Source organism: Oncorhynchus masou, chromosome 11 (assembly GCF_036934945.1).
Source record: "Oncorhynchus masou masou isolate Uvic2021 chromosome 11, UVic_Omas_1.1, whole genome shotgun sequence".
Classification (NCBI taxonomy): Eukaryota; Metazoa; Chordata; class Actinopteri; order Salmoniformes; family Salmonidae; genus Oncorhynchus; species Oncorhynchus masou.
This window is the reverse complement of record NC_088222.1, coordinates 11,475,394-11,503,345: the sequence shown is the minus strand read 5'-3', so window position 1 is coordinate 11,503,345 and position 27,952 is coordinate 11,475,394. Positions and strand designations below refer to the sequence as shown.

The 27,952-nt window shown below is 44.2% G+C and overlaps 1 protein-coding gene across 1 annotated transcript in view; it reads left to right on the top strand.

Moving 5' to 3' along the window:
• The window catches only part of dym (dymeclin), a 179,979-nt gene that overhangs the window by 101,474 nt on the left and 50,553 nt on the right, over nt 1–27,952 (top strand). The window contains 1 exon segment of the mRNA XM_064977384.1: nt 8,200–8,305. Within this exon segment, the coding sequence (XP_064833456.1) occupies nt 8,200–8,305 (106 nt within the window).

Sequence of the window (27,952 nt, the reverse complement as noted above, 5' to 3'; positions counted from 1 at the left end):
TAGTGTGGGCTCAATAGCATCTCATTAGTGTGCAAGATCTTGAGAATCAGCTGTACATGTGATGGAAGAGTGCACTGTGCATGTAATGGAAGAATGCACTGTGCATGTGATGGAAGAATGCACTGTGCATGTGATGGAAGAATGCACTGTGCATGTGATGGAAGAATGCACTGTGCATGTGATGGAAGAATGCACTGTGCATGTGATGGAAGAATGCACTGTGCATGTGATGGAAGAATGCACTGTGCATGCAGTGTCTCGCCCTGACCGTAGATTGCTTTGTATGTTTCTATTTTCAGTTTGGTAAGGGTGTGATGTGGGTGGGTATTCTATGTTGTATGTCTAGGTGTTGTGTTTCTATGTTTAGGCCTGGTATGGTTCCCAATCAGAGGCAGCTGGTTATCATTGTCTCTGATTGAGAACCATACTTAGGCAGCCTGTTTTCCCACTATGGGTGTGGGTAGTTGTTTTTTTGTCTTTGTGTGTCTGCACCAGACAGAACTGTTTCGTTTGTTCCGCTTTGTTGTTTTTTTGTTCTAGTGTTCAGTTTCTTTATTAAATTTACCATGAACACGTACCACGCGGCACCTTGGTCCTCTTCACCTTCTTCCACCTACGACAACCGTTACATGCAGAGGGTTGCAATTCCATTGAATTGGTGACAGGTTAACCAAAATATGCCACAAGACCTAGAATTGCCTTATGTATATCCCACAAAAAAAGGTTCCCTGTTATAAGCAAAATTTTTGATGAATTTAAGCAATTTACCAGAAAGTTTCTGACCCTTTGCAACCCTAAATGATCGTAGCTGGACTGATTTTCTTGTAAATGACACCGTAACGATCGCTAGCTAGTAGGGCCGGGCCGATACCAGTATCACAATATTTGTTCTATGGCAAACATGGTCCTTTAAAACCTGCTGTTTGTGAAATAGTGTGGTACAGCTTGGAAAATAAATACATGTGACTCTGGATGACAACATTATGGATGTTTGTTTCCAACATTAGGGCTGTTTCCACTTTGTGTTTTTTTTCCTTGCCATGATACTGGTATCATCCCAACCTACTAGCTAAGCAGATAGCTATGTGACCTGTTAGCAAAGATTACAATACATAACCCTATCGTCTGTGGTGTTAGCAAGCTAGCCATATTAGCTACTATGCTCACTAGCTGGCTAGATAAACATGGTGCTAAGATATCAGGTGGGAGCTAGTAGCCAATGTAGCTCGCTAACGTTATCTATTTACTGCTGTGCTGATCTGACCAGCCGCGAGCATATTCATAAATTAGATGTTGATTGTCGGATTAGATGATCGTTGTAATAGAGAACAAATTAATTGTTTTAAAATGCCTAAATCAAGGTTGGCAATAGGTTTCGCGACCTAACACTCTTTCGTCATGTTTATGGACCAAGAAAGCTGTAGATCGGTGCGTGTGTGAGCGTTCTCACTTCTCAAACTAGGGGCAGATTTGAGTCATTAACACAAGAACGTTCATCGTCGTTTCATATGTTTTCCTACCCTCGCACTCCTTGTTGGATATGATGCACATTTATGTCTTGGTGGAGAGTGTCATCGCCATAGCTAGTTATCGTAGTAGCAGTAAACCGCAGCAAGTGATATGAGCAATGGAGAGAGATGTGAAGAAATCTGAAAGGGAGCGGAGTTAAAGCCTCTTGTAGCAGTCGATCAAGTTACAACCCGCTCATTTCTAGACCGATAGACGAAAAGCAAGTTGAGTTGATTTGAATTTCATCCTGGCAGTTGAGTTGTTTTAGAAATGCGTCCTGACAGCTAAAATTGTATGTTTTCCGGATCACGGAAAATGACTAAACGCGACACATCATGACGTTGTACCCATTTGAATGGATAGATGTTATTTTATATTCTCAAACTAACATCAGTGCCTATGTGATGTCCTTCCATACAGGTGTGACATCCTGGACTGATGCCTCTATGCAACTGTTGCCAATCAGTAGGCTAAAATAAGTCCCAAATGGAAGACAGATTGTCATCTGTAGCACCATAGACTCCACTGATCAGCCAAAACAAGCTCAATAACTAAATGCACACACTCCTATTTAATATGCATTCACCTGTATTGTAAGTAGGCCTATGCTGTCTTCATTTACCCAGGTTAAGAGATTTACCATTCAAATACAATTATTACTATTATGTTATGTCGTTAGATTGGTGAAAAACATTTGAAAATGTATGCATTAATGCATACATGGATGTCTCTGGGAAATGTCATCAACATTTTCTAATTGAATGATATTGAATATCGGCCGTCGCCTCCTTGACCCCCAAAAATCAGTATTGGCATCTGCACTATAAAATATTTGTTGGTCGTTCTCTAATTAAAAGTGTTAGCGCTAGTAATGTATCAATATTTATGTTTACAAATGAGCTATGACACAGCCAATGAATATATAGCACCACTTTAGATTTCACCCCTGTCTCATAATCGAATGGTTTAGACCTTTTGGGACATGTTGACACTCGGATTGAACATGTGCAAAATCAGGAATAGGCCTACCTTGTTGGTCAGCGTGCTACGAGGCTGCTGATATTGCCTTGGGATGTTCGGCATACGAAATGACTTTTAGTTCAATGACTGTCACCACAGTTACATGCAGTTCCACCCTGAAGAAGAGGATGCATGAGGTATTTTCTGAAGGTAGAAAGAAAGTCATTTCTACAATTCGCAATGTTTGATTTGATTTCTGACAGATCCAGCAGACCGATGCCCTCCTATTTTAAACATTTGAACCAGGGACCGATGTGAACCGTTACGTCCCTTCTAAATAGGGCACTGCTTTTGACCCGAGCCCTATGGGGTGTCATTTGAGACTCGGGATGATGTCACTGTTCCTAGAAGCTCCGGACATAACATTCCATCCCATCAACCAGATAGATCATTGGGATGTTTACAATATAGGACATTCAACACAGGATACGATTGAACCCTTATTCACATGCTGCTGCCATTGAAGCCTTCTAATGGGTATTGGTTTGGGGGATGAAGGCCGGTCTGTGTCTGGTAGAAGTCCCTTAGACAGCAGCTCAAATCAAGCCTGTCGCCTACATACTTACTTTAGTGTAGCCGTAAATCAATGGTTGTGTGACGGACGGACAACTTTGGTTCCAAATAAATAATACATTTGTTGGTTTTGGAGAAAACGGAGAGCTTGGCAGGTATAGTCAGTCAGAGCTTGGCCTAGCTGCATGGTTTAGCAGTCGGTCTGACAGCTTGGCCTAGCTGCATGGTTTAGCAGTCGGTCTGACAGCTTGGCCTAGCTGCATGGTTTAGCAGTCAGTCTGACAGCTTGGCTTAGCTGCATGGTTTAGCAGTCAGTCTGACAGCTTGGCTTAGCTGCATGGTTTAGCAGTCAGTCTGACAGCTTGGCTTAGCTGCATGGTTTAGCAGTCGGTCTGGTTAGCAGTCAGTCTGACAGCTTGGCTTAGCTGCATGGTTTAGCAGTCAGTCTGACAGCTTGGCTTAGCTGCATGGTTTAGCAGTCAGTCTGACAGCTTGGCTTAGCTGCATGGTTTAGCAGTCAGTCTGACAGCTTGGCTTAGCTTCATGTATAGTCAGTCTGACAGCTTGGCTTAGCTGCATGGTTTAGCAGTCAGTCTGACAGCTTGGCTTAGCTGCATGGTTTAGCAGTCAGTCTGACAGCTTGGCTTAGCTGCATGGTTTAGCAGTCGGTCTGACAGCTTGGCTTAGCTGCATGGTTTAGCAGTCAGTCTGACAGCTTGGCTTAGCTGCATGGTTTAGCAGTCAGTCTGACAGCTTGGCTTAGCTGCATGGTTTAGCAGTCAGCCTGACAGCTTGGCTTAGCTGCATGGTTTAGCAGTCGGTCTGACAGCTTGGCTTAGCTGCATGGTTTAGCAGTCGGTCTGACAGCTTGGCTTAGCTGCATGGTTTAGGTCGGTCTGACAGCTTGGCTTAGCTGCATGGTTTAGCAGTCGGTCTGACAGCTTGGCTTAGCTGCATGGTTTAGCAGTCGGTCTGACAGCTTGGCTTAGCTGCATGGTTTAGCAGTCGGTCTGACAGCTTGGCTTAGCTGCATGGTTTAGCAGTCGGTCTGACAGCTTGGCTTAGCTGCATGGTTTAGCAGTCGGTCTGACAGCTTGGCTTAGCTGCATGGTTTAGCAGTCGGTCTGACAGCTTGGCTTAGCTGCATGGTTTAGCAGTCGGTCTGACAGCTTGGCTTAGCTGCATGGTTTAGCAGTCGGTCTGACAGCTTGGCTGCTGCATGGTTTAGCAGTCGGTCTGACAGCTTGCTTGGTTTAGCAGTCGGTCTGACAGCTTGGCTTAGCTGCAGTCGGTCACAGCTTGGCTTTGCATGGTTTAGCAGTCAGTCTGACAGCTTGGCTTAGCTGCATGGTTTAGCAGTCGGTCTGACAGCTTGGCTTAGCTGCATGGTTTAGCAGTCAGTCTGACAGCTTGGCTTAGCTGCATGTGTAGTCAGTCTGACAGCTTGGCTTAGCTTCATGTATAGTCAGTCTGACAGCTTGGCTTAGCTGCATGGTTTAGCAGTCAGTCTGACAGCTTGGCTTAGCTGCATGGTTTAGCAGTCAGTCTGACAGCTTGGCTTAGCTGCAGGTATAGTCAGTCTGACAGCTTGGCTTAGCTGCAGGTATAGTCAGTCTGACAGCTTGGCTTAGCTGCATGGTTTAGCAGTCGGTCTGACAGCTTGGCTTAGCTGGGTTTAGCAGTCGGTCTTTGTAGTATCAGACAGCAACCCACATTGTCAGCAACTCTAAAAAGTGTTATTGGACAGTTGGTTTCAGGAACACTTAAGAGTAAGAAAACAGATCAGATTTTCACTTGTCTTGTTTCGACCTTGCAGTGCCAATCTGCACACTTCTGAGTGCCAGCAGTCTGTCCTTTTACGCACGTTAATCCATCAGGGTCCTCTACATATTTCACACAACACTTTATTGGATTCTATCATGTTCTATTCTATTTAGCTTCGCTTGTATGGTGAGGCTCATTTGTCTGCTGAGGCTCATTTGTCTGCTGTTTGTTCCCCGGTCTGTTGTGTTTGTTATAATGTCTTAGGAATGACACACACCCATTGTGTGGAATGATTTTGATGAGCCCGCTAATGGGTAGAAACTAAGATAGTGGTGTTTGTATAGAACCATGTAGAGAATGAGTCATCTACAGAATCTATGTACACATGAAGAATCCATCAATGTACGTAACTGGGGCTTGTTTCTGCGTCCCATAGGCACCCTATCCCTAAGAAAAGTAGTGCACTATATAGGGAATAGGGTGCCATTAGGCTCTGGTCAAAAGTAGTGCACTATATAGGGAATAGGGTGCCATAGGGCTCTGGTAAAAAGTAGTGCACTATATAGGGAATAGGGTGTCATAGAGCTCTGGTCTAAAGTAGTGCACTATATAGGGAATAGGGTGCCATAGGGTTCTGGTCTAAAGTATTGCACTATATAGGGAATATGGTGCCATTAGGCTCTGGTCAAAAGTAGTGCACTATATAGGGAATAGGGTGCCATAGGGCTCTGGTAAAAAGTAGTGCACTATATAGGGAATAGGGTGTCATAGAGCTCTGGTCTAAAGTAGTGCACTATATAGGGAATAGGGTGCCATAGGGTTCTGGTCTAAAGTAGTGCACTATATAGGGAATAGGGTGCCATAGGGCTCTGGTAAAAATATAGTTGTGCACTATATAGGGAATAGGGTGCCATTAGGGTTCTGGTCTAAAGTAGTGCACTATATAGGGAATAGGGTGCCATAGGGCTCTGGTAAAATAGTTGTGCACTATATAGGGAATATGGTGCCATTAGGCTCTGGTCAAAAGTAGTGCACTATATAGGGAATAGGGTGCCATAGGGCTCTGGTAAAAGTAGTGCACTATATAGGGAATGCACTATATAGGGAATAGGGTGTCATAGGGCTCTGGTCTAAAGTAGTGCACTATATAGGGAATAGGGTGCCATAGGGTTCTGGTCTAAAGTATTGCACTATATAGGGAATATGGTGCCATTAGGCTCTGGTCAAAAGTAGTGCACTATATAGGGAATAGGGTGCCATAGGGCTCTGGTCAAAAGTAGTGCACTATATAGGGAATATGGTGCCATTAGGCTCTGGTCAAAAGTAGTGCACTATATAGGGAATAGGGTGCCATTAGGCTCTGGTCAAAAGTAGTGCACTATATAGGGAATAGGGTGCCATTAGGCTCTGGTCAAAAGTAGTGCACTATATAGGGAATAGGGCCATGGGCTCTGGTAAAGTTGTGCACTATATAGGGAATAGGGTGTCATAGGGCTCTGGTCTAAAGTAGTGCACTATATAGGGAATAGGGTGCCATAGGGTTCTGGTCTAAAGTATTGCACTATATAGGGAATATGGTGCCATTAGGCTCTGGTCAAAAGTAGTGCACTATATAGGGAATAGGGTGCCATAGGGCTCTGGTCTAAAGTTATATAGGGAATAGGGTGTCATAGGGCTAGATAGGGAATAGGGTGTCATAGGGTTCTGGTCTAAAGTAGTGCACTATATAGGGAATAGGGTGTCATAGGGCTCTGGTCTAAAGTAGTGCACTATATAGGGAATAGGGTGCCATAGGGTTCTGGTCTAAAGTATTGCACTATATAGGGAGTAGGGTGCCATAGGGTTCTGGTCTAAAGTAGTGCACTATATAGGGAATAGGGTGCCATAGGGCTCTGGTAAAAAGTTGTGCACTATATAGGGAATAGGGTGCCATTAGGCTCTGGTCAAAAGTAGTGCACTATATAGGGAATATGGTGCCATTAGGCTCTGGTCAAAAGTAGTGCACTATATAGGGAATAGGGTGCCATAGGGCTCTGGTAAAAAGTAGTGCACTATATAGGGAATAGGGTGTCATAGGGCTCTGGTCTAAAGTAGTGCACTATATAGGGAATAGGGTTCTGGTCCATAGGGTTCTGGTCTAAAGTATTGCACTATATAGGGAATAGGGTGCCATTTGGGCTCTGGAGAAATTGCCGTATTTCCTCTGTGCATATTTGGAATGTGTTGTTTTGTGAAGAAGACCCTGTATGTGTAAATCAATCAGTTATCAGACACAACGCACGATGCTCTCTGTCTTTGTCTTTCTCAGGCTGAAATGTGTCTGTGTATTAAAAGTATTCAGACCCTTTAGTCAGTACTTTGTTGGAGCACCTTTGGCAGCTCTGTCAGAGTTACCATCGTGGTCTTTGTCACTTCCCTGACCAAGGTCCTTCTCCATCGATTGCTCAGTTTCGCCGGGTGGCCAATTAATTGAATTTACAACAGGTGGACTCCAATCAAGTTGTAAAAACATCTCAAGGATGAGCAATGAAAACAAGATGCACCTGAGCTCAATTTAGAGTCTCATAGCAAAGAGTCTGAATACTTAAATAAGGTATTTCTGTTTTTAACTTTTAATACATTTCCCCAAAATTCTTTAAAAAAAAAAAATGTTTTTGCTTTGTCATTATGGGGTATTGTGTGTAGATTGATGAAGGGGGAAAAAATAATTATAGGAATAATTGAATAAGGCTGTAACATAACAAAATGTGGAATTAATTCTTCCTGAATGTACTGTAGGCCAGCATCCCTGTGGAACACTTTCGACACCTTGTAGAGTGCGTGGCCTAACGAATTGAGGCTGTTCTGAGTGCAAAGGGGGTGCAACGCAGTGTTAAAAAGGTGTTCTTATTGTTAAGTACTCAGTGGAAGTATGTGTTTAATAAACGTCGGTCCAGGTCAGGGTTCTCCAACTGCTGGTCCGCCAGTGATTTTCTTTATCATAATTCTTTGACTGACAAAGAAAATCAGCTCCAAGTGATTTTAATTTAGGAAATCTGTTCCAAAGTATTCCCACACACAATAGAGATATATGTGATCTTATACAAATGTAAGCAATGTTTGAAATTGCTATGTTTAAGTCAAATATTATATTTGTTTTGGGCTTCTTGCATTCAATTTGAAGTTATTTGTAATTATGTCCTGGCCTCCTGACCATCTGCTGAAAAAGAAAATGAATCTAGTTGATGATCCCTGGTCTGGATTATGTGGACTGAAGAGTATGATAAATATAATGCCCTTAATAGTGCAGCCAGTCTTCTAATACCAGGATGTGATACCAGAATCTTCTGGTCTTTGTAAAGACTCTAAATAGCCCTGTTGCCTCTCCTCTGCCCTTTTCCTCTCTCCCTCCAGTCTATTTGCACTGCTGTCCAAGAAGCACAACAAGGTCTTGGAACAGGCTACCCAGTCTCTGAGAGGTCCCCGGGGGGCGGACGACAGCTCTGTGCTGCCTGACTACGTGAGTACTGCAGCTACTGATTTGGTCTATGAAAGATCTAGTCTTATCCCAGTTGTCTTTTGATTCAATGGTGGGACTACTAGGGAAATTGACCTCACACACCAAGGGAATACTGATCCCCTGGGCCTGCACCTCCAGACATGTCTGGATCTGAGTGTCTGGGTTTGTGTCTAGGTCTGACTATCGTCTCTCACTGAGTTCGCATCTGCATTCGTGGTGCGTGCTGTGTGTGTCTTTGTGTCTGGGTGTGTGTGTCTGGGAGGATGGGTGTGGGCGGGGTGTGTGTCGGGGGGGGGGGGGGTCAGACGTTGGGGGGGTCCCAAGGATTGCTCCCTGCAGACGAGATGGAGTAGCTGAGGTGTGTGCTTGATTCTCCCCCACACACAGACAGGCGTTAGGGAAGAGCTCCTCAGTCTGCCTTTATCCTGTCTCCCCTCCTGCAGCACAGCACACTACACCACAACACCACCCACACAGCCTGCTTCTCTGGCTCAGTCTACTGACAACAACACCGCTGTGTGTATATCAGCTTCCCCAATTAATTACTGGTCCTTGTATGTTTGTCAGTATCAAATTGTGTTTTTTATTGTAGAGCTCGTGAGTATTTCCAAGTTAATTATCACGTCAAATAAACTGCACACTGCCGTGCTCCGAGCACAGAACTGGAAGCCGGGGAGGGTGAAGTATGGTAAACGTGGTACGGTAAACGTGGTACGGTAAACGAAATACGGTAAACGTGAGTACGGTAAACGTGGTACGGTAAACGAGTACGGTGCGAGTACGGTAAACGAAGTACGGTAAACGGTACGGTAAACGAAGTACGGTAAACGAGTACGGTAAACGAAGTACGGTAAACGTAGTACGGATAAATCGGCACGGTAAACGGTGGCAGTAGGTAAACGTGGTACGGTAAACGGTACGGTAAACGGTACGGTAAACGAATCTGATAAACGTAAATCGATAAACGTGTCGGTAAACGATCGGTAAACTGATACGGTAAACGATGCACGGTAAACGGCGCACGGTAAAACGGCGAAGTACGATGGCGTGTACGGTGGCGAGTCGATAAACGGCACGGTAAACGTAGTACGGTAAACGAAGTACGATGGCGGTAAACGGTGGCGTAGTACGGTAAACGTGAGTACGGTAAACGTGTACGGTAAACGTAGTATGGAGGGCACTTCTCGGATGTTTACTCTGTACATATTTTGAAGCATGTGTTGATGCAAGCTTCAATGGAAAATATGTAAAGAAATACAATGCAACCAGGTAAAAATGACACAAAATTTCTTGAAATCAACGGAGTTCATTATTTGAGCTGAAGTGAGGGAATATACACTTCTGACTTGGGAATGAAATATTCCCCATTCACATATCATATGTTGCCAGACGACTATATTTTATCATGATGGGTTAATAAATAATTACTGTGTTAATTTTGGTATGTTTACCTGCCTACAAAACCCACTGTAGTGTTCGTAGATCGCAAGTGCTGCTCAGCGTGAGGTAATACAGTAGGGGAGTGCTGCTCAGCGTGAGGTGATACAGTAGGGGAGTGCTACTCAGTGTGAGGTAATACAGTAGGGGGAGTGCTGCTCAGTGTGAGGTAATACAGTAGGGGAGTGCTGCTCAGCGTGAGGTAATACAGTAGGGGGAGTGCTGCTCAGCGTGAGGTAATACAGTAGGGGGAGTGCTGCTCAGTGTGAGGTAATACAGTAGGGGGAGTGCTGCTCAGCGTGAGGTGATACAGTAGGGGGAGTGCTGCTCAGCGTGAGGTAATACAGTAGGGGGAGTGCTGCTCAGTGTGAGGTAATACAGTAGGGGGAGTGCTGCTCAGCGTGAGGTGATACAGTAGGGGGAGTGCTGCTCAGCGTGAGGTGATACAGTAGGGGGAGTGCTGCTCAGCGTGAGGTAATACAGTAGGGGGAGTGCTGCTCAGTGTGAGGTAATACAGTAGGGGGAGTGCTGCTCAGCGTGAGGTAATACAGTAGGGGGAGTGCTGCTCAGCGTGAGGTGATACAGTAGGGGGAGTGCTGCTCAGCGTGAGGTAATACAGTAGGGGGAGTGCTGCTCAGCGTGAGGTAATACAGTAGGGGGAGTGCTGCTCAGCGTTAGGTGATACAGTAGGTGGAGTGCTGCTCAGCGTGAGGTGATACAGTAGGGGGAGTGCTGCTCAGTGTGAGGTAATACAGTAGGGAGAGTGCTGCTCAGTGTGAGGTAATACAGTAGGGGGAGTGCTGCTCAGCGTGAGGTAATACAGTAGGGGGAGTGCTGCTCAGTGTGAGGTAATACAGTAGGGGGAGTGCTGCTCAGCGTGAGGTGATACAGTAGGGGAGTACTGCTCAGCGTGAGGTGATACAGTAGGTGGAGTGCTGCTCAGTGTGAGGTGATACAGTAGGGGAGTGCTGCTCAGCGTGAGGTGATACAGTAGGGGGAGTGCTGCTCAGCGTGAGGTGATACAGTAGGGAGAGTACTGCTCAGCGTGAGGTGATACAGTAGGGGGAGTGCTGCTCAGCGTGAGGTAATACAGTAGGGGGACTGCTGCTCAGCGTGAGGTGATACAGTAGGGGGAGTGCTGCTCAGCGTGAGGTGATACAGTAGGGGAGTACTGCTCAGCGTGAGGTAATACAGTAGGGGGAGTGCTGCTCAGCGTGAGGTAATACAGTAGGGGGAGTGCTGCTCAGCGTGAGGTAATACAGTAGGGGGAGTGCTGCTCAGCGTGAGGTAATACAGTAGGGGGAGTGCTGCTCAGCGTGAGGTAATACAGTAGGGGAGTGCTGTTCAGCTTGAGGTGATACAGTAGGGGAGTGCTGCTCAGTGTGAGGTAATAGGGTAGGGGGAGTGCTGCTCAGCGTGAGGTAATACAGTAGGAGGAGCTTATTAAATGGAATGTTTTATACGTTCTCCACACTCGTCCTCATGAACGAAATCAAGAGAAAGTTGTCGGAGAATGCACTCGGAGCATTAGAGTGTAGAGTACGGTAGTATGCATAAAACACCCTGTGTGTACTGAATATGACTGGGTCTGTCTGTCTGTGTCTGTGTGCAAGCACTATATTTCTTAGCGTTTAAAAATGTTTGTGACTGATATACAGTCGTGGCCAAAAGTTTTGAGAATGACACAAATATTAATTTTCACAAAGTCTGCTGCCTCAATTTGAATTGCAATTAATTGCAAAGTCCCTCTTTGCCATGCAAATGAACTGAATCCCCAAAAAACATTTCCACAGCATTTCAGCCCTGCCAAAAAAGGACCAGCTGACATCTTGTCAGTGATTCTCTCGTTAACACAGGTGTGAGTGTTGACGAGGACAATGCTGGAGATCCCTCTATCATGATGATTGAGTTCGAATAACAGACTGGAAGCTTCAAAAGGAGGGTGGTGCTTGGAATCATTGTTCTTCCTCTGTCAACCACGGTTACCTGCAAGGAAACACGTGCCGTCATCATTGCGTTGCACAGAAAGGGCTTCACAGGCAAGGATATTACTGCTAGTAAGATTGCACCTAAACCATCCATTTATCAGAACATCAAGAACTTCAAGGAGAGCGGTTCAATTGTTGTGAAAAAGGCTATAGGGAGCCCAAGAAAGTCCAGCAAGCGCCAGGACCGTCTACCAAAAGTTGATTCAGCTGCGGGATCGGGGCTCCACCAGTACAGAACTCAGAAATGGCAGCAGGAAATTATGAGTGCATCTGCACGCACAGTGAGGCAAAGACTTTTGGAGGATGGCCTGGTGTCAAGAAGGGCAACAAAGAAGCCACTTCTCTCCAGGAAAAACATCAGGGACAGACTGATATTCTGCAAAGGTACAGGGATTGGACTGCTTTCAGACTTTCAGATTGTTTGGGGCATCCGAAAAAAGCTTGTCCGGAGAAGACAAGGTGAGCGCTACCATCAGTCCTGTGTCATGCCAACAGTTAAGCATCCTGAGACCATTCATGTGTGGGGTTGATTCTCAGCCAAGGGAGTGGGCTCACTCACACTTTGCCTGAGAACACAGCCATGAATAAAGAATGGTACCAACATCCTCCGAGCAACTTCTCCCAACCATCTAGGAACAGTTTGGTGATGAACAATGCCTTTTCCAGCATGATGGAGCACCTTCCCATAAGGCAAAAGTGATAACTAAGTGGCTCGGGGAACAAAACATCAATATTTTGGGTCCAGGGCCAGGAAACTCCCCAGACCTTCATCCCATTGAGAACTTGTGGTCAAATCTCAAGAGGCGGGTGGACAAACAAAAACCCACAAAATCTGACAAACTCCAAGCATTGATTATGTAAGAATGGGCTGCCCTCGGTCAGGATGTGGCCCAGAAGTTAATTGACAGCATGCCAGGGAGGATTGCAGAGGTCTTGAAAAAGAAGGGTCAAAACTAAATATTGACTCTTTGCATCAACTTCATGTAATTGTCAATAGAAGCCGTTATTATACTTCAGTATTCCATAGTAACATCTGACAAAAATATCTAAAGCCACTGAAGCAGCAAACTTTGTGGAAATTAATATTTGTGTCATTCTCAGAACTTTTGGCCAAGACTGTAGATCAAATACAAGTAAGTTGATGAGATGCTGCTGCAGAATGGTGCACAGAGAGAGACAGATAGAGAGAGACAGGCAGATAGAGAGAGACAGGCAGATAGAGAGAGACAGGCAGATAGAGAGAGACATGCAGAGAGAGAGACATGCAGAGAGAGAGAGACATGCAGAGAGAGAGACAGGCAGAGAGAGAGACAGGCAGAGAGAGAGAGAGAAACAGAAAGATAGAGAGACAGGCAGAGAGAAAGAGACAGAGAGAGAGACAGAGGGCAGAGAGAGAGAGAGACAAAGCCAGGCAGAGAGAGACAAAGCCAGGCAGAGAGAGAGAAACAGAAAGATAGAGAGACAGGCAGAGAGAAAGAGAGAGAGACAGAGAGCGAGAGAGACAGAGAGAGAGCGAGAGAGCGAGACAAAGCCAGGCAGAGAGAGAGAGAGAGACAGACAGACAGACAGAGAGACAGAGAGACAGAAAGAGAGAAAAGAAAAGTCTCTCATGTGTTTGAATAACAACCTTCATGTTCAGACTGCAGGATATACACTTTCCTAGCAACACCAATATAAAGACCTTATCAACGCTACTCAGAGAACATAATACTGGACACGAGACACCAACCAGGAACAACAATATCCCTGAGATCACAACTGCCTCCAGGAAGATCAGGGTCATAGTCATCAGGCACCAAACATTACAAATCTGACTGAAACAGGGTACTACTTGAAATGAACCAATAACAAACGCTTGTTTTAGTTTTCTTCAGTTAATGAATACGTCCACGGACAGCATATTGTTGGAGCTTGGAGGAAGCCTTCCATGATATAATTCACACAGACATATAGAAAACATGATAGAATTAATACAGACGTTTACAAAACACTGTGTGACCAGGGAGGGTCATGTTTGGGGAAGTGATATCATTGCCCCGAGGTTAATTCAGCTTTGACGACTCTAGACATAGCAATGGTCTTTTCCAGCCTGTGTGTGACACAGGGTGAAACAAGGGGAGGATAAGGGCCATGAAAGAGGCATCCAAACAAAAGAGACGACAGGGCGAGGGCTCTTCCCTTATGTCTGTCTGTGTGGGGGGGATAGAGAGAGGACAGGGTGAGGGGCTCTTCCCTTATGCCTGTCTGTGTGGGAGGATAGAGAGAGGACAGGGTGAGGGGCTCTTCCCTTACAGCTGTCTGTGTGGGCGGGATAGAGAGAGGACAGGGTGAGGGCTCTTCCCTTATGCCTGTCTGTGTGGGGGGGATAGAGAGACCAAGACTTCACAAAATGGGACAAACACCAAGTTGAGACTGCACGCAGAATTCTGCAAAAATATCCTCCGTGTACAACGTAGAACACCAAATAATGCATGCAGAGCAGAATTAGGCCGATACCCACTAATTATCAAAATCCAGAAAAGAGCTGTTAAATTCTATAACCACCTAAAAGGAAGCGATTCCCAAACCTTCCACAACAAAGCCATCACCTACAGAGATGAACCTGGAGAAGAGTCCCTAAGCAAGCTGGTCCTGGGGCTCTGTTCACAAAGACCCTACAGAGCCCCATGACAGCAGCACAATTAGACCCAACCAAATCATGAGAAAACAAAAAGATAATTACTTGACACATTGGAAAGAATTAACAAAAAAACAGAGCAAACTAGAATGCTATTTGGCCCTACACAGAGAGTACACAGCGGCAGAATACCTGACCACTGTGACTGACCCAAAATTAAGGAAAGCTTTGACTATGTACAGACTCAGCGAGCATAGCCTTGCTATTGAGAAAGGCCGCCGTAGGCAGACATGGCTCTCAGAGAGAAGACAGGCTATGTGCTCACTGCCCACAAAATGAGGTGGAAACTGAGCTGCACTTCCTAACCTCCTGCCCAATGTATGACCATATTAGAGAGACATATTTCCCTCAGATTACACAGATCCACAAAGAATTCGAAAACAAATCCAATTTTGAAAAACTCCCATATCTACTGGGTGAAATTCCACAGTGTGCCATCAGAGCAGCAAGATTTGTGACCTGTTGCCACGAGAAAGGGCAACCAGTGAAGAACACGCACCATTGTAAATACAACCCATATCTATGCTTATTTATTTTATCTTGTGTCCTTTACCATTTGTACATTGTAAAAACACTGTATATATATATATAATATGACATTTGTAATGTCTTTATTGTTTTGAAACTTCTGTATGTGTGATGTCTACTGTTAATTTTTATTGTTTATTTCACTCAGGCCCCACTTTGCCATCAGGCCTCATGACTGATCTGCCCTGACGCAGAGCCACACGCTCAGACACCATCCACAGAGGAGGAGGAGAGAGGGAAGGGTAAGGAGGGTGAGAGAGGTAAGGTAGGACACCCTGTCAGAGGGCGAGGAGGGGGAGGGGGTGAGGAGGAGTAGTGGTGTCCTTTAGTAGTTTCTTTGCAGCAATTCGTCCATGCTTCTACATGTACATTGCTTGCTGTTTGCGGTTTTAGGCTGGGTTTCTGTACAGTACTTTGACATCTGCTGATGTAAAAAGGGCTTTATAAATACATTTGATTGAGTCAAGCAATCTCATCTGAGTTGATGTTGAGTTGCCTGTTACTTGAACTCGGTGAAACATTTATTTCTGCTGCAATCTGAGGTGCAGTTAACTCTAATGAATGTATCCTCTGCGGCAGAGGTAACTCTGGGTCTTCCTTTCCAGTGGAGGTCCTCATGAGAGCCAGTTTCATCATGGCGCTGGATGGTTTTTGCGACTGAACTTGAAGAAACTTTCAAAGCTCCTGCATTGGCTGACGTTCATGTCTTAAAGTAATGATGGACTGTCGTTTCTATTTGCTTATTTGAGCTGTTCTTGCCATAAAATAGACTTGGTCTTTTACCAAATAGGGGCTATCTTCTGTATTCCACCCCTACCTTGTCAAAACACAATTGATTGGCTCAAACACATTAATTCACGTTTAACAAGGCACACCTGTTAATTGAAATGCATTCCACCTCATGAAGCTGGTTGAGAGAATGCAAAGCTGTCATCAAGGCAAAGGGTGGCTACTTTGAAGAATCTCATATAAAATATATTTTGATTTGTTGAGCACTTTTTTTTTTTGGTTACTACATGATTCCATGAGTGTTATTTCATAGTTTTGATGTCTTTGCTTCACTCTATTATTCTACAATGTAGAAAATAGTATAAAAAAAAAATAAAGAAAGACCCAGGAATGAGTAGGTGTCTGGAACCATATATGCTGAAAGACCAGGCAGTTCTAGTGTTAAGGCAGCACACCTATAGAACTCTCTTTGTTGTCTTTGCGTGTCAAAAAGATGCACACCAAATAACACGATTCTACTATAGAATGCTGTGTGTGCTGAATTTGTACGTGTAAGCCAAGAGCCACCGTTACGAGCACTGTCAAAGCTGTACAATACTGCGTTGGTAATAAGGCAGCATTTGTTTGACCGAATGGGAAAACGTCTGTGTGAGCATTTGAAATTAGATCAGGATCAAAAATGTTCAATTTAAATATTATTATCAGGTTCTGGGGTAGCTAGCTGGCTTTAGCTTGGTACCTAGCTAGCACAAATGCAACCAGCCTGAAAACAATGACCAGTAGAAACTGCAGTCATTTTCATTATTCTTAGCAATGATTTAGGAATCATTGTGAGTCAATATTAGCTAGATATTCACTTGTTGTTCTCCTATTGAAATAACTAGCTAGCCAGCTACTTGTATTTTATTTTTATTTAACATTTATTTAACTAGGCAAGTCAGTTAAGAGCAAATTCTTTTTCATCCCCGTTGTATTGTTTTTCCTCTGGAATATAGTGGTCAATACACACAGTAAGTTGACTGGTACAATAAATGTGGCTGAATTCACAGTGGTTTCAGAGTCCCGCAATAAGAGCTACGCCGCTAATGTTCTCTGGGTGTCACTGAGTAGACTGATACCCCATGTCATTGATCCACAATCTATAGGTCAGGCTGTACAGTGAAATAAGTATTCCCGCCCAATGCAATGTCTTATACATCCAGTGTGATTTCAACAGATTTTTATCAAATTAACTAATTGTCTTTTGTTGAATTTATCTAAGAACATTCCAACCTTGTTTTTCATTATATATTCCATTATGGCATGATTCCACTTGTTTGTATGCATTTGCATCACTTTCATTGAGAGACTTTTATTTTGAAGGCTAACCGCAAAGTCCACTATTGTGGCTAATCCTTATTGTGGATAGCTTCACATAGTTGGGTCCGACCACCATTAATCAAATAATAACTGTTTTATAAATGAGGGTTATTTTAGATGATGACACCTAGCTAGATAGTTCGCTAGCTAACTAGAGCTACTGAAACAGATGCTGTTTTGATATGTTTTTGGGGAAGAACATTGTTTGCTAGCTCGCTAGCTTTTTTATGACCAGCACTGTATGTGCGTGAGACAACTTTACCGGCATCATAGCATACGTAGCGATGAATCGTTGTGACATATGAAATACGAGTGATGGTGTCATCAATGTGTAATAACTACGTAAAAAAAATGTATGAACGTGTTAAATGATGTGATGTGCGATCATATTCAGGTCCTGATTGGTCAAATATTGTTATTTTACACGTCAAATAGTGTTATTTGTATCTGTTTTGACACCCAAACAGCCTTCCATACCTCCCACACCTCTCTGATTCAGAGGCATTGGGTTAAAAGCGGAAGACACATTTCAGTTGAACGCATTCAGTTGTACAGCTGAATAGGTATCCCCCTTCAGTTCAGTAGTGTCTGCTCTGTGTCAATGCCAAGTGGGGCGGGACAAACAGATGAAATCAGCCACAATACTGAGAACAGTGCTCTGTTTCAACCCAGTACCATGTACTTACAACATCACTGTCTCTTTCTTCCCTCTCCGTCTACCCGTCTCTCTCCCCGTCTCTCTCTCCCCCCTTCTCTCTCTTTGTCTCTCTACTCTCTCTATAAAGCTCTGTTTCTCTCCCCCTTCTCTCTCTTTGTCTCTCTACTCTCTATAAAGCTCTTTTTCTCTCCCACTTCTCTCTCTTTGTCTCTCTACTCTCTCTATAAAGCTCTTTTTCTCTCCCACTTCTCTCTCTTTGTCTCTCTACTCTCTCTATAAAGCTCTTTTTCTCTCCCTGTCTCTCTCTCAACCTTCTCTCTCTTTGTCTCTCTACTCTCTATAAAGCTCTTTTTCTCTCCGTCTCTCTCTCCACCTTCTCTCTCTTTGTCTCTCTACTCTCTATAAAGCTCTGTTTCTCTCCACCTTCTCTCTCTCTCTCTACTCTCTCTATAGCTCTGTTTCTCTCCACCTTCTCTCTCTTTGTCTCTCTACTCTCTCTATAAAGCTGTTTCTCTCCCCCTTCTCTCTTTGTCTCTCTACTCTCTCAATAAAGCTCTGTTTCTCTCCTCCTTCTCTCTCTGTCTCTCTACTCTCTCTATAAAGCTCTGTTTCTCTCCTCCTTATCTCTCTTTGTCTCTCTACTTTCTCTATAAAGCTCTGTTTCTCTCTATGTCTCTCTCTCTTTGTCTCTCTACTCTCTCTATAAAGCTCTGTTTCTCTCCCCTCTCTCTTTTGTCTCGCTACTCTCTCTATAAAGCTCTTTTTCTCTCCCTGTCTCTCTCTCCACCTTCTTTCTCTTTGTCTCTCTACTCTCTATAAAGCTATTTTTCTCTCCCTGTCTCTCTCCACCTTCTCTCTCTTTGTCTCTCTACTCTCTATAAAGCTCTGTTTCTCTCCACCTTCTCTCTCTGTCTCTCTACTCTCTCTAAAGCTCTGTTTCTCTCCACCTCTCTCTTTGTCTCTTTCTCTCTATAAAGCTGTTTCTCTCCCCCTTCTCTCTTTGTCTCTAACTCTCTCTATAAAGCTCTGTTTCTCTCCTCCTTCTCTCTCTGTCTCTCTACTCTCTCTATAAAGCTCTGTTTCTCTCCTCCTTATCTCTCTTTGTCTCTCTACTCTCTCTATAAAGCTCTGTTTCTCTCCATGTCTCTCTCTCTTTGTCTCTCTACTCTCTCTATAAAGCTCTGTTTCTCTCCCCCTCTCTCTCTTTGTCTCGCTACTCTCTCTATAAAGCTCTGTTTCTCTCTCTCTCTCTCTCTCTCTCTCTCTCTCTTGTCTCTACTCTCTCTATAAAGCTGTTTCTCTCCCCCTTCTCTGTCTCTCTACTCTCTCTATAAAGCTCTGTTTCTCTCCTCCTTCTCTCTCTTTGTCTCTCTACTCTCTCTATAAAGCTCTGTTTCTCTCCTCCCCTCTCTTTCTCTCTACTCTCTCTATAAAGCTCTGTTTCTCTCCTCCTCTCTCTGTCTCTCTACTCTCTCTATAAAGCTCTGTTTCTCTCCATGTCTCTCTCTCTCTTTGTCTCTCTACTCTCTCTATAAAGCTCTGTTTCTCTCCCCCTCTCTCTCTCTCTTTGTCTCGCTACTCTCTCTATAAAGCTCTGTTTCTCTCCCCTCCTGTCTGGCATGTTTAGCAGCAGAGTGGATGTAAAGGCAGTAATAGAAAGCAGCTGGCCCTGACAGTGTTCTGTTCTGAGCTGCCTGAGGGGAAGAACAGAAGAGGAGAGAGGGAATGAGGGAGAGAGAAGGGGTGGAGAAAAAGAGAGGAGGGAAGAGGGAGAGGGCTTTGTGACTGACTGACATCTAGAAAGAATGTAATTTGGCACGACAGCCAGGCTACAGAGAGGGAGGGAGAGAGCGAGTGGGATAGAAAGAGAGATATAAGGGGGGGGGGGGGGGGAAGAGAGCGAGCTAATGTTTGTTTAATGTGGGATTGTCTTCAACTTGTAATTGGTCTTTAAGGAAGCAGGAGGAGAGGCTTCAAACACTGTCGGCTCAGTGGGAGTGTTTACCCATAATGCCTTAGTGTACTGTACATCCCAAATGGTACCTTGTTGGCTCAATATTCTAATACTGGTCCTTTGTATGCTAATACTGGCCCTTATATTCTAATACTAGCCCGTATATTCTAATACTAGCCCATATATTCTAATACTGGCCCTTATATTCTAATACTGGCCCTTATATTCTAATACTGGGCCCTTATATTCTAATACTGGGCCTTTATATTCTAATACTGGGCCTTATATACTGGGCCCTTATATTATAATACTGGGCCCATATATTCAATTCTGGGCCTCAACCCCAGTTCCAGTGATTATTTTCTTCATTGTTTCCCTCTCATCAGGGGAATGATTTCAGATCTGGGACACCAGGTGTCGGCAATTTAGTTATCAGGTAGAACAGAATAACAGCAGACTGGACCTCCTTGAGTCAGAGTTGAATACCCCTTATATAGGGAATAAGGTGCCATTTGGGACGCTGACCCCCTAATGCCTCTGCATCTCCTCTCCTCTCCTCGCTACCACCAAATCCCCTCCTCCTCTTCTTCCTGAATCCCTACCTCTAACACAGACACAGCATTCCCTTACTCTGGCACTGTGTGTGTTTGTGGAGCTGGTTCTGGTTAGTGTCAGGGCTTTAGAGGGTTAGACCCTGGCCCCCGAAGTCCCCCAGGAGACGGGGCCACCCAGGCCAAGGGCAGGTTTCACTGGGGAGCTGAAGCCCCTCTCCCCACTGGACACCCCTCAGCCTGGAGGTCATGTGTCTTTGTACTGATTAACATTTCAAGGTGACGGCTGATATTCTCTCGCTCTCTCTCTCTCTGCCCATCCCCCATTGTGGGCAGTATGCACGGTGGCCTCTCTCAATAGTCTGTACAAAGCTCTCCTTACCCTACCGCTCAATCCCTCGCTCGTCCCTGAACGTTAGGGCCTAGACTCACTAGGAAAAAGCAGCAGGAGTTCTGTTGACGAAGGCTGACGCATTCTGTTTTTGGTTTCCCTCAAAATAGGATAGTTAAAATTAAGTTTTAAAAAATGGTGTGTGGTTTTGACTGTAATCTTTGTGAGGAGAACACCACACAGATACAGAGATAGTCTATTTAAGACTGCAGACCAGACCTCCGTGTCTCTCTGTTTATATCTGTGAGTTAAACCACTGCATCTGCTCTGTGTTTAATTTCCTTTGTGTTTACTCCCTGCTTTGTCCTGTAGTAGTACTGTTCCATGGTTCAGTCTGTAGTCAGATATTGCATCAGATATTGTGTTATAGCTGAATTCACACCTTGGATTGGCTTGATCCATAGGGGCCGTATCATTTATTTGTTTATCTTTTGAAAACTCCACAAGTACTTGAATTGTTCCACAGATAGAGTATATTTTGCGTACAGTTGATCGTTTAAGTAGAAATTGAACACTGATATTGAATTAAAAGCCTGCGATATTAAATGAAATGCCATTTAATGTAGACCGCATGGGTAAATTAAACCAATCAGCAGTTTGTCCCTTGTCATGTTTTTACGACTTCTAGGAAGATTCTAACCCACTTTATGACAGAATTCTTACAATTTGGTGAAATAAAATGTATGTTTTTGTTTAAACCAAATGACACTACCCAAAATGTAATCTGTTCGTACGACCCAGTTATAACTGTGTGATGCACAACAACATGTACTTTAACACATATGCTATTGTGAGGACGTGGAGATGCAGCCCTCTGTCTGCTCCACATCCACATCCCTTCCTTCATTACACTGTCATCCTGCTGAGGACAGGCAAGCGACTGTCATCCTGCTGAGGGCAGTTATAATTGTATAATACTATGTGGATGCACAACAACATGCACATTTAACACATATGCTATTGTGAGGACGTGGAGATGCAGCCCTCTGTCATCCTGCTGCTCCACAGCCACATCCCCCTCCTTCATTACACTGTCATCCTGCTGAGGACAGGCAAGCAGACTGTCATCCTGCTGAGGACAGGCAAGCAGACTGTCATCCTGCTGAGGACAGGCAAGCAGACTGTCATCCTGCTGAGGGCAGGCAAGCAGACTGTCATCCTGCTGAGGACAGGCAAGCAGACTGTCATCCTGCTGAGGGCAGGCAAGCAGACTGTCATCCTGCTGAGGGCAGGCAAGCAGACTGTCATCCTGCTGAGGGCAGGCAAGCAGACTGTCATCCTGCTGAGGGCAGGCAAGCAGCCTGCCTGCCTGTCTCTCCCTGCCTGTCTCGCTGGCTGTATCTCGATTTGTCTATTTTATTGTGTTATAGCCTGAAAATAAAATGGGTTCTACTAAGCTGACATATGGAATTGTTTTAAGACGGTCATACCAAGGATAATTTAGCCATTTGATTTGTAATTTTAGGACCCCTTTAGGTACCCAAAAAATATATGTCCAAAGATTATTTGATAAAACATTAAATTTGGCTTTGGAAACACACTGAATAACAGATTCCTGTATGGAAAAACAGATTAGTAAAAAATAAATAAAATAGTCTCTCCTAAATCTGAGCGAGATAAGAAATATCAGGAAAGTATGTATATACAATTTTTTACCCATATGTTATTATTTTAATTTATTTTTTTTTAATAAAAAGAAATTGCAATAAACTACTACTATATTTTCCTTCATATTTGAACTGGTTCCAGGCTACCTTCAGACGAGGCTTGTGGGCGTTCTGCTCTAGAAGTGTCACGTTTCCATAGAAGGGTCATATTAGCGTAGCTCTGGCTTAGCTGACAGCTACTTTATTGAGTAAAAGTGTATTTAATATGTGCTGTTCCCACCTAGCTATCTTAAGATGAATGCACTTATAGTTAGTCACCTTGGATAAGAGTGTCTGCTAAATGACTCAAATGTACAAATCTTGTGTGTAGCCCAAACTGTTCAAACGCTACAGCCATTTTCGTGAGAAGACCTGTTTTCCGGATGTCTCATGGTCTTAACAAACACTGCTGTAACTCGGCCACCTTCCACCACAGATGCAGAAAGCTGCCATTGAAGTGGATGAAGACGCAGGCCATGAAGACGCAGGCCATGAAGGCCATGAAGACGCAGGCCATGAAGGCCATGAAGACGCAGGCCATGAAGGCCATGAAGACGCAGGCCATGAAGGCCATGAAGACGCAGGCCATGAAGGCCATGAAGACGCAGGCCATGAAGGCCATGAAGACGCAGGCCATGAAGACGCAGGCCATGAAGGCCATGAAGACGCAGGCCATGAAGGCCATGAAGACGCAGGCCATGAAGGCCATGAAGACGCAGGCCATGAAGGCCATGAAGATGAAGGCCATGAAGACGCAGGCCATGAAGGCCATGAAGACGCAGGCCATGAAGGCCATGAAGACGCAGGCCATGAAGGCCATGAAGACGCAGGCCATGAAGGCCATGAAGACGCAGGCCATGAAGGCCATGAAGACGCAGGCCATGAAGGCCATGAAGACGCAGGCCATGAAGGCCATGAAGACGCAGGCCATGAAGGCCATGAAGACGCAGGCCATGAAGACGCAGGCCATGAAGGCCATGAAGACGAAGGCCATGAAGACGCAGGCCATGAAGGCCATGAAGACCATGAAGACGCAGGCCATGAAGGCCATGAAGACGCAGGCCATGAAGGCCATGAAGACGCAGGCCATGAAGGCCATGAAGGCCATGAAGACGCAGGCCATGAAGACCATGAAGGCCATGAAGACGCAGGCCATGAAGACCATGAAGGCCATGAAGACCATGAAGGCCATGAAGACGCAGGCCATGAAGACCATGAAGGCCATGAAGACGCAGGCCATGAAGACCATGAAGGCCATGAAGACGCAGGCCATGAAGACCATGAAGGCCATGAAGACGCAGGCCATGCAAAAAAGAAAACAAGTTTTAGAATGTTCCTACGCATAGCAAAAGTGTGATTTATCAAACAATCCTACAAGCGTCAAATATATTCTCCCTCAGTTGTGGCCTGACCAGTAAAAACGAAAACACCTCAACAAAGAGAGGATCATTAAGACAGTTAGTTGCTTTAGTAATGGCAAATATACTTCCAGTTGAGGAGTCAACACTCAACAATAAGCCATCCATCTACAACAGCTCCCTTCTGTAGGCGTATCCCAGGGTGCTTTTATTTGCCCCCCCCCCCCCCAAGTTTTATGAGAGAAAAAACAACATTGTATTTGTATTTATTGTTGGACATAAAACTGTAAAAACAACAGGAAATCAGCTCAAATTGATTTTTATTTGGGGATTTTTTTTCCCCGAGGGCTTCTTGCGGTCAAGGCCTTCATGGCCTTTTAAAGAAAGGCATTGGTGGTTATTGAGTTATTGAGGTTATTTTAATTTTACAGGAACAGTTTTACAGGAACAGTGCACATTAATCAATGTTTCAGTAAAAGTGCCGGTTTTAGACATAGCATACAGACAGAGCAACATAGGACAAGCAATACGTAGCATACAGACAGAGCAACATAGGACAAGCAATACGTAGTATACAGACAGAGCAACATAGGACAAGCAATACGTAGCATACAGACAGAGCAACATAGGACAAGCAATACGTAGTATACAGACAGCGCAACATAGGACAAGCAATACGTAGTATACAGACAGAGCAACATAGGACAAGCAATACGTAGTATACAGACAGAGCAACATAGGACAAGCAATACGTAGTATACAGACAGAGCAACATAGGACAAGCAATACGTAGCATACAGACAGAGCAACATAGGACAAGCAATACGTAGCATACAGACAGAGCAACATAGGACAAGCAATACGTAGCATACAGACAGAGCAACATAGGACAAGCAATACGTAGCATACAGACAGAGCAACATAGGACAAGCAAGACGTAGCATACAGACAGAGCAACATAGGACAAGCAAGACGTAGCATACAGACAGAGCAACATAGGACAAGCAAGACGTAGCATACAGACAGAGCAACATAGGACAAGCAAGACGTAGCATACAGACAGAGCAACATAGGACAAGCAAGACGTAGCAACATAGGACAAGCAAGACATAGCATACAGACAGAGCAACATAGGACAAGCAATACGTAGCATACAGACAGAGCAACATAGGACAAGCAATACGTAGTATACAGACAGAGCAACATAGGACAAGCAATACGTAGCATACAGACAGAGCAACATAGGACAAGCAAGACGTAGCATGCAGACAGAGCAACATAGGACAAGCAAGACGTAGCATACAGACAGAGCAACATAGAACACAAAGCAGCAAGACAAAATTCATAAGAGCAACAGTGTTTCCACACCTCACAAGCTACAGACAACATGGAAAGCGGCAATACACAGCTAGAGATTATGTTCACAAATCTGATTGACTTTTAGCAATGTCTTCATGCATTTTGTGAAAGTGTGTTTGATGGCAGTGTATTCCAGACATGGGAAGCTCTCACAGAGAAAGACAATTTACTAAAGGTGCTTTTCCTTAAGGGAACTGTACAGTCACCTCTCATGGCAGACCTTGTGGATCTGCTGACATATATTTGGGTTTTCTGTTTAACAAAAATACTGAGTGGAGGGGAGCCAGGTCATTTAGGATTTTGAATACAAGACATGCGTCTGTGTATTGCACAAGATTTTCCCAACTCAGGAGCTCATGCTTTCTGAGGATGTAACAGTGATGGCTGTTGGGCTTCCTATCAAGCACTTTGAGAGCCTGTTTGTAGACACACTGAATAGGTTTTAATGTTGTATAGCAAGCTTGGGCCCAACTAGTCAAGCAGTATGTTAAGTGGGGGAGTATCATAGATTTGAAGTACAGTTTCGCTACCTCTGTAGTCAAACATTTTCGTCTGTAGTCAAACAATTTCGTATAAATCAGTAATTAGCTAGGTTAAATTTGGTTATTTGAATTGCCCTTTTCACATGCTTTTTAAAAGAGAGGTTGGAATCAAGTATGATGCCAAGGTACTTAAAATCAGATACCACCTGGAGCTTCTTCCCTGACACATAGACATCTGGCTCAGTAGCATCTGTTGCCCTCTTTGTGAAGAACATGCAAACAGTTTTTTTCACATTGAGATGCAAACATGAGTCACTGAGCCACTTTGTAACCTGGACCATTACAGTAGTGAGTTCTTGTGCAGCTTGTTGTTTGCTCTTTGCATGTACATATATCACGGTGTCACCTGCATACATTTGAACTTCAGACCCAGTACAGACAGAAGGCAGATCATTAATGTACAGGCTGAACAGGAGGGGCCCCAGTATTGACCCTTGGGGCACGCCCACATCATAGCTACGAGTGGGCGACAGCTCATTGCTCACTCTGACACACTGAGTTCTGCCTACAAGGTATGATTTCATCCATCTCAAGGCATCAGGGGAAAAGTTGAACTTGGGAAATTTTGTGATGAGAATCTCATGGTTAACAGTATCAAAAGCCCAGAAACACAGCCCCAACAACGCCCCCTTTGTCCATCTTGGACTTCACATTTTCCAGAAGAAAGCAGTTGGTCGTTTCTGTGGAGTGTTTCGCCCTGAAGCCAAACTGCATGGAGTGTGATGTGAAGGGGCTGTTGTTGAGGTGAGCAATCTGCTATATACTTTTCAACCACCTTTGACACCACAGGTAGTATACTAATGGGCCTGTAGTTACTCACGTCAGCAGGGTCGACCAATTTAAAGATGGCCGTTATTATGGCCGACTTCCATACCCTTGGAAACACCCCCAGACCAATAGATGTTGGTGACCTTAGTAATGTGGCCAATGAGTAACTCTGTAGTTTTTAAGAAAGGTAGAGTTCAGCCCAAACACATCTTTGGCTTTAGACTTCTTTAGTGAGCTAATCACCTTGTTAACCTTTGACTCAGAAACCTCCCTTATGATGAAGACAGGTTGAGCGTCATTCACTAGCACTGAGCCCAAGAAACCAGTGGAGGGGTTCTGTGTCAGTACCCTGACAGATTTAATAAAGTAGGAATTGAAGGCTATTGCTATTTCGACTGCATCCTGTGTTAGATTGTTATTCACCATGATTTCTAGTCTTTTTGCAGTGTTACTATGGTCTTTCCCTGTTAACTTGTTTAGATTCTCCCAGATCAATTTAGAATTTCCCTTTGCTTCACCAAGTATGTTAATACATTGGCCTGTCTGATTTCTTTCATCACCTTATGTCTCAACATGGTAAACCTACGTCTGTCATGCTCTAATTTGGATCTTAGGGCTATTTTTTAGAGCATAATCTCGTTCTTTCATCAATTTCCAGATTTCTCCATTTAGCCAAGGAAGAGGGCTCTTTTTGCCAGGTTTGGATTTGATTTTCTTTAGGAAACCATTTGTAGTCTGGATTGTGGATAGAAAAACCTGACTATCAGCTTCCACATCTGTATAGGACAAGAGATCATTCCAGTTAATTCCCTAAATTGCGTTTTCAAAATAGTTTTATTCACTCTTAGGTACTAGTTGATCCGTCTTTCTAACAGTAGAGGTTAAACCTGCTCTTCGACAGTGTCAGATTATGATCAGATAGCCCAGTAACCATAATGAATGATTTAGTCACTCTCTGATTTATTACTGAACACCAAATCAATCTGTGTTTTAGAACAACAAGTCACCCTGGTTGGCCCTTTAACTGGCTGTGTAAGGTCAAAGGTATTAGTGTTCCGTTTGAGGGTTTTCCTACAAGACTTGTCGTCATAATTAATGTTAAAATCTCCCATTAAAGATGACCTCTTTCCCAAAATCACATTCCCTAAGTATGTTATTAAACTGATCAAAAAACAGACCTTTGGTGGAAGGTGGCCTATACATTCCAATAAGGGTAAAAGACACTTGGGGAGACAGTGTAATGTTCAGGCCAATACATTCTCGTTCATTATCACATGACCACTCAATTTGTTTACATCAGCCAATACATTCTCGTTCATTATCACATGACCACTCAATTTGTTTACATCGGATATGTTCTTTAATGTAAATCATCACACCCCCTCCTCTTCCTCCAATCCTGTCTCTCCTGAAGACATTGTAGCCAATCACAATCAAAGCAGCAGATGGAGAGGTTTTATGGAACCGTGTCTCTGAAAGGCAGAGGAAATCAAGGTTGGAGTCTGTGAGTAGATGTTGAATTTGATCACTTTTTGGAATGACACTGTCAATGTTGAAATGCCCCCCTAGTCGTCCCTTGGGCTCGTGGGTCCCAGATGACTCGAGAGGGATTGACACATTGAAAAAAGTAACATTTTCTGTGTTTTCTGCCGGCTGGGTTTAGGCTGTTTTGTTTCGTTTTGATTAGGGGCAGTTTGGTAGC